At 32.4% G+C, this 7,545-nt stretch overlaps 1 protein-coding gene across 1 annotated transcript in view; it reads right to left on the reverse strand.

Moving 5' to 3' along the window:
• Positions 1-2,864: 2,864 nt before the first annotated feature.
• Positions 2,865-7,545, reverse strand: part of LOC108744875 (ABC transporter F family member 4-like) — an 11,993-nt gene continuing 7,312 nt past the window's right edge. Inside the window, exon 3 of the mRNA XM_025981808.1 lies at positions 2,865-4,541. Within this exon, the coding sequence (XP_025837593.1) occupies positions 3,206-4,541 (1,336 nt within the window). The 3' untranslated portion in view covers positions 2,865-3,205. The remainder of the gene's footprint in view (positions 4,542-7,545) is intronic.

Consider the following 7,545-nt stretch of genomic DNA (forward strand, 5'->3'; position numbering starts at 1 on the left):
ATGAAATACGTAATGGATTTGTCGATTTCATCTAAATGCTAATCAAAATCGGATCTTAATTTTGACGAATACGTGAAATAGGTAATCATACAAAGCTGTGTTTATAATAACATTGTACTTTGCTATTGTTTGTAACTATGTGTTACGCTTAATACGTGTAATTGCCTATTACGTAAAGATATTTGGCAAAAATTAGCCTCTGTTTCATGAAATACGTAATGGATTTGTCGATTTCATCTAAATGCTAATCAAAATCGGATCTTAATTTTGACGAATACGTGAAATAGGTAATCATACAAAGCTGTGTTTATAATAACATTGTACTTTGCTATTGTTTATAAGTATGTGTTACGCTTAATACGTGTAATTACCTATTGCGTAAAAATTAGCCTCTATTTCATGAAATACTAATCAAAATCGTGTCTTAATACATGTACTAGTAAATACAATTTTGACGAGTACGTGAAATAGATAATCTTGCAGATTAAACAACTCGGTAGTTACACACGTGTTGCCTTTTCCCTTCGTAGCTGTATGAATCTAATCAAACCCAACTTTAACAGAAGAATTCTATTATATAATTGATTAGGATCATACATGAATTAAGTAAAATTTTGCAATTCGCAAAAAGCTGTTACACGTATCTTAATTTAACATATAATTAAAGATATGGTCAAAGCTATACTTGCTCGCTATCTATATGAAAAGATAAATTAATAAATAAACTTAATCACTGATCAGACTAATTTGGTACCTAAAGGTCGCCTTATATCCGTTTCCTGAATATTTCCTGCCATCTAGTTTGTAAAAAGTCAAGCTAAAATATAATTATTATTATTAATTAACAGAGCTTACAAAACCAAAGAATTTTGATGTTTTTCTTCCTGCCTTATCTTTATTTCTTCATTATTAAATTTATTTGATTTATTTTCTTGATAATTCGAAAACCAACATAACTAAACTAAGCGCTTTAGGTAAAACTCTTATGTTGGATGTGGTAAATGTAGACATGTACCAGAACCATACATTTTATAAAAAGCAGAGGTTTTACGAAAAAGAACTTAAAAAATTGGGCAAAACCATACAACTTTGCTTGAAATTTTAACCCATATCCCATTATTTACTACCTCCGTGGGAGGATAGAGATTACAAGTTTTGATAGTCTCAAAGAAGGTAAAATTATATGAGATTTTGGTTACCTAGTTGTTTTAAATTCCCTTTTATAATGTCTCCACGTTTTATAAAATGCCTAATTTTAGTATGCCTACGACAGAATATCCATATATTAAAATCCATTATTGGCATGACAAAAACAAATTGAAATAGATAATACTAAACATAATTTGTAACTGCGTTTTCCTGTTTTCACGATCCCTAAACAAGTACAAACTTCTTTTAAGCTCAATTTTTGGTAAATGCTTATTTGAAGACACCCTGTATGTTCCTAATTCAATAGTTTTGAAATTGTAAAATAAAACGTTATGATATAGTTACAAATAAAGGACAATGTAATTGTATTTTCTTAAATACAAAAGTAAATTTATTATTAATTTACCTGTTTTTTCAAATAAACAAAGAAACACAATGTTATAAATTATTATTTTTATTAAAAGAAAACTTTATGAAAAGCATTAGGAAAAGCACTCTGTGTGCAATCTGTTCTTTCAAAATCGATAGAGCTCAAGGTTTACAAGANAATAAAAGGGAAAATCGCAACTTTTAAATTAATTTCACTTACACTTTGCACTATCCAAACTTTTAATTGACAAATTGAAATAAATAAAATGTTGGTGGTCAGTACAGGCAACCAAATAATCAACATACAGTAGAGACCTAAAAGAAAGCATACATACAAATAACAACAAAAAATATATATAAAACAGTAACGAATTATCATTTTCTGTTTCCTGCCAAAAATATAACAGAAATAATTGTACTTAAAAAAAAGTTTACAATTCTTTTATAAATTGACTTTTTCTCATAGACTTCTTATAACCATCAAAGATCAGCCCCTCTCTGTCCAGTAGATTACTACTCCAACTAATTCTACTGGGGGAAGTACAAAATACATATTTCCGAGATTCACAGCAATCCCACAAGAGCAACGGCGAAATATTGATTTTAAGGCCAATGGACAATCGTTTCTACAAGCGAAGGTTTAATTTGTTCACGGTATGCAGTGGTCTAGAATATGCTGTTCACATAATGCAAACTTTATTTAACGAGAAAACAATATAAAAATACAAACGTTTAGATAAATAATAAACCTACTATTTGGTAAATTATTTATTTATTGTTTACACAAGTTGTTTCCCAGAATCCACTAAAAAATCTCATCAACAATAGTAATACAAATTACTGCTAGGTATGTTAAACATTAGTCACAAAAATCGTTATAAATTCAATTAAATATCTAAAGGAACAACAAATTACGTTAATATTATGTAATCATAGTAAACGGCAAATTTTTACAAAATTCCACCCAACAGACTTAAAAATACACTTTCCTCATCGTCCTCTATTATTATACACTGATGCTTACATCCGTTTATTATTTTCTTTTTGATAATTATGTATATTAAAGTATATTTCAATGTTATTCATTTTATACATTCTGCAGAAATAGAATAAATGTTTGCATGCAGATAAGACAGTTGGTAATATTTAGGTAGTACGAGGCGAAATAACAAAATGATTGAACTGCATAGAAAGCAAAATGTAGTCTTCTAATAAGTTAACACTTCTTTTTTCCTATTGTTTTCTTTTTAGTTGTATAATATAGTACTGCATTTTTTTACAAATAATAAACACAACTACGAGTTTTAGGTTCTAAAAAGTTCCTTTTATACATAATATAACAAAAATTTCCTTAATTCCCTTTTTTATTACTCGTTTCGAAAAAATAACAACATAACCAATCGTAGCGGCCATCACAGAATTATTGCCTTTAGAAATACAATAAATAGAACGGGCAGTAGTAGTAAATTGCATGAAGAATACGAGACCTGTACTTACGAAAATAGATGGGACAGGACCTTCAGATTGTTAAATTGCCAAAAAAAAATATTTATGTAGTAACGAATCTAATAAGTACTAATTCTGATAATAAATCTCATTGTCTTTCTAAAGGATTAAGCCTGTTCTTTTTAATAACATAATATAAAGTCTTTATTTACATACAGAATAAACAATATCAGACGAAAAACTAAAACTCCCTGTAAAAGTTTAAATAATTCTTCAGAATTTGGGGGAGGGGCAAAGACTGTATCTTATTCTTCATCAGAGAAGTGTAGGGGCTGGAAACGACGCGAATTTCATTTGAATTACAATTTCGTCGATCGGTATTGCCATCGTTTTCTCCTTCACGTTCATGTTCTTCTTGGGTATTGTCTTCACTACTACTCAGCAAGTCTATTCTACGCCACTTTCCACCACTCTTGGCCATGGCAAGAGGTAAGGTACGTTTCTTTGGCCTTCCGTTATCATCATCATCGTCATCATCGTCACCACTTGAGCACGATTCCATGACTTTTTCCGCCTCCGATGTATCTGACGACACATCCGATGATACATCCGACGATATATCAGACGAGCTACCATTCTTGTTATCCACAATCTCATCGCCTAAACCACTATCAAATTTTTCACGTTTCGTACTTTTTCGTGTATTTGCTGGGGTGCCATTATTACCGTCGTTCACTTTTTTTCCATCAGTTTGTGCTTCGTCGTTTTCGCTTTCTTCCGCGTTATTTGCTCCCTGGTGCAATAACGAAGCACGTTCACGCATACCTTCTAAAACACCTATGATTACATTACGGATCTCATTGATTTGATTGAAACCGTTTTGTCCATCTTCGTCATCGCGTTCTTCATGTTGTTGCTGTTGTTGTCTTTGTTCTTCTTCCAATTGGACACTGTTTTGGTCACTTTCGGAGTGTTTTCGTTTCGGACTTTGTCTGGACGGTTCTCCTCTATCTTTTTCATTAGCAGCTTTACCATTTCCACGTTCTTCCTCTTCTACGTCCATTTTTTCTTCACTCCCACTAGCTTTTTCTTGACTGCCACTTCTACCATGATTATCACTTCGTTTTTCTTCATGCCCGTTTCGTTCCTGTTCGTTATCGCTTCGTCTTTCTCCGTTTTCTTCTCGACCATCTTCAAGAACGTTACGTATTTCATCCGGATTACCAAAGCAACCTGTCCTTGCGAGAATGTTTATAACAGTGTTATATTCTGGTGAAACTCGAAGTTCTCGTTCGTTTGATGCACGAGATGCTGGACTATCTGCGTTAACCACCACCCTTGGGGATTCGTAAAACTCATCATCACTGTCATCAGATGTATCAAAAAAGGGCACCACCAATCCTCTCACAGGTCGTTTCTTCTTCGGTGCTTTCTTAGGCTTTGGTGGCAATCGATTTTTAAATGAAGGATTCTCTGTTTCGATGTTTTTACGCAGAACGTTTCGAATAACAGTACGGCAGGCGGATTGGAGACTATGGGGCTTTACTTCAACTGCAAAAAATATATACATAAATAAACTGTAAAGATAAACTACAGTAAAAATTCAAATTTAACTTTAAATAAGTAAAACAAAAGGTACATTATCAAAAACAACATAAATATTAAAAATTATTGANGATTTTTTTTTTATTAATGTTTTCAAACATTCAATCTCAGTCTTTATTTCGTCTCGTTGCAAGTTCCTAAAACAATAAATCCATACTTGACACAGGTATTACAGGCTACCTCTTCTCTTTAATAACTTTTCAAATACGCAAGACTTTAAAACTACAACCTAACCTATCACTTTGAAAACAACTAAAAGCATGCTCGTTTCTGAACAAAACCATTCGCAAACTTTAACTGACCTTTGAATAAACTCAGCGTTTACAATAATGATGCTTTTCAACCGTCACATAATCATTCGCAACTTAGTTTACTTTTTCCGGCATAAAGGGCATTCAAAGAAAATCGACTATAAACACGTACAAAAAAGTTTTCGTCCTAAAACTCTGACGAGCATGATCCAATATGGAAGTACTTACATTAGTTGTTATAAAAGCGTCTGTTGCGCAGCCGGCACAAAAATCAATAATCTCAGTTTGCTTATGTTGTTCTTTCACTTACTTTATTTAGATTTCGCTTCTTCCAAAATGACCTCACGGCAACGAAGAGGTTAAAAAAAATTAACGTTATTAATTTACCCTATAACACTTGACACCTTCCGATTGTTACATTTCGACTACGTGGTTTTAATTACGGTGGTTGATGGTACATAACAATATCGCGACGGCCGTGCAAACAACGACGTCGTGTTTCTCGGCCAACTTAAAACTTAGGAAGTTGTGTATTTCGTGAAAGCTTGATGGTGAATAGCGGAGTAAAGTTCTTTTGAAAAGGGGAAGTGGAGAATTGGGGACCCGTTAACTTTTTTAAAGCCGAATAAACTTTTATAAAAGTGCACGCAAAGTACAAAACTTTGCACGATATATGTCATGTAATAAAACTTTGTTAGTGCTTGGTCGACGCAAGCGCTAGCACGACAGCATTAAAATAAATCGGTTATTTTTATCTCATTTATTGTGTCAACAACTTCGAATCTTGCATTTTTTAATTTATGTAGCCGAGTATGATTTATTTGCAATAATACAATACTTACTAACTTTCAACACTAAATTAGTTAACAACTTTTACCTCTCGTATTTTCTATTACGTAGCTACAGGGTGTTCACAGATAAACAAAAGTTACCGACCGCGATAATTAAACATATTATACCTAAACAATGACTTAACCTCAGGGGGTTAGGGTTCAACCTACCCCCCCCCCCTACTGACTAAGAAATTTTAGATTTTTTTTAATTATGTTACAGTCTGAGAAACATCAGAATACGCAGTAGATTGTTTTGAGTGTTGTCTTTTCCTACTGTAACCTAAGCAATAAAGTTGGGTTAAATTACGGTTGGAAAAGGCAGCACTAACGAAGGGGTGTTGTCGTAGTCATGCTCTTTCTTTTGTTTGCTAAAATATAAACCTTAAAAGAACACTTTGATATGCATATTTTGGTTCAATTGCATCTTTTGCAACTTTAACAAGAACTTAATGAGTTTCTACAAACAATCAGGAATGTTAGTTAATTTCAACTTCTTAAATTTTGTTGTCTGTAGAGAATTTCTTTCTAACCAACTAACCATTAACAGAGCCATGTTTTGTACCAATTTTAAATTTGTCTTCCCTTTCTGCCAAAATAATAATTATTAAGTACCTGCACGAGAACACAATTCTTAAATTTTATTACTCAATAAATATAAACCATTACGAACAAGAAAGACTGTTAATAGTTATAATTTTTACGCTTTGGCATATGTTACTGCGGCGTGTGTACAATTGGCGGATGTTGGCGTGATTATTATATGAAAGTTTCGAAAACAGTAACAGCAGCATGGAAATAGAAAGGGGGTTGAAACTTCGTGAGTAAATGAGTACTCTAATTGCATTCCATGAGGCTAATATAGCCTGTCTGGTGAGCGAAATAATTGCCTCAAATTCCGAAACCGTACAGTAGCACGTTCTTGCCTGATATTGATGTTATCCGAAAATCGGTTATATACAAGATGTAACCAAAAAAGCAGTTAAAAAAAATCAATTTGATGAAATACGTAATGGACTTTCCGATTTCATGTCAGTACTAATCAAAATCGTGTCTTAATACATGTACTAGGCAATATAATTTTGACGAATACGTGAAACAGGCAATCATACAAGTTAAATAACTCAGTAAACCTGATCAAAACTTAGAAAACAATCAACGATTATAAACCATTTGAAGAAAGCTGTGTTTATAATAACGTTGTACTTTGCTATTGTTTGTAAGTATGTGTTACGCTTAATACGTGTAATTGCCTATTACGTAAAGATATTTGGCAAAAATTAGCCTCTGTTTCATGAAATACGTAATGGATTTGTCGATTTCATCTAAATGCTAATCAAAATCGGATCTTAATTTTGACGAATACGTGAAATAGGTAATCAACAAAGCTGTGTTTATAATAACATTGTACTTTGCTATTGTTTGTAACTATGTGTTACGCTTAATACGTGTAATTGCCTATTACGTAAAGATATTTGGCAAAAATTAGCCTCTGTTTCATGAAATACGTAATGGATTTGTCGATTTCATCTAAATGCTAATCAAAATCGGATCTTAATTTTGACGAATACGTGAAATAGGTAATCATACAAAGCTGTGTTTATAATAACGTTGTACTTTGCTATTGTTTGTAACTATGTGTTACGCTTAATACGTGTAATTGCCTATTACGTAAAGATATTTGGCAAAAATTAGCCTCTGTGTCATGAAATACGTAATGGATTTGTCGATTTCATCTAAATGCTAATCAAAATCGGATCTTAATTTTGACGAATACGTGAAATAGGTAATCATACAAAGCTGTGTTTATAATAACATTGTACTTTGCTATTGTTTATAAGTATGTGTTACGCTTAATACGTGTAATTACCTATTGCGTAAAAATTAGCCTCTAT

This window comes from Agrilus planipennis, unplaced genomic scaffold (assembly GCF_000699045.2).
Source record: "Agrilus planipennis isolate EAB-ADULT unplaced genomic scaffold, Apla_2.0 scaffold42, whole genome shotgun sequence".
NCBI classification, from domain to species: Eukaryota; Metazoa; Arthropoda; class Insecta; order Coleoptera; family Buprestidae; genus Agrilus; species Agrilus planipennis.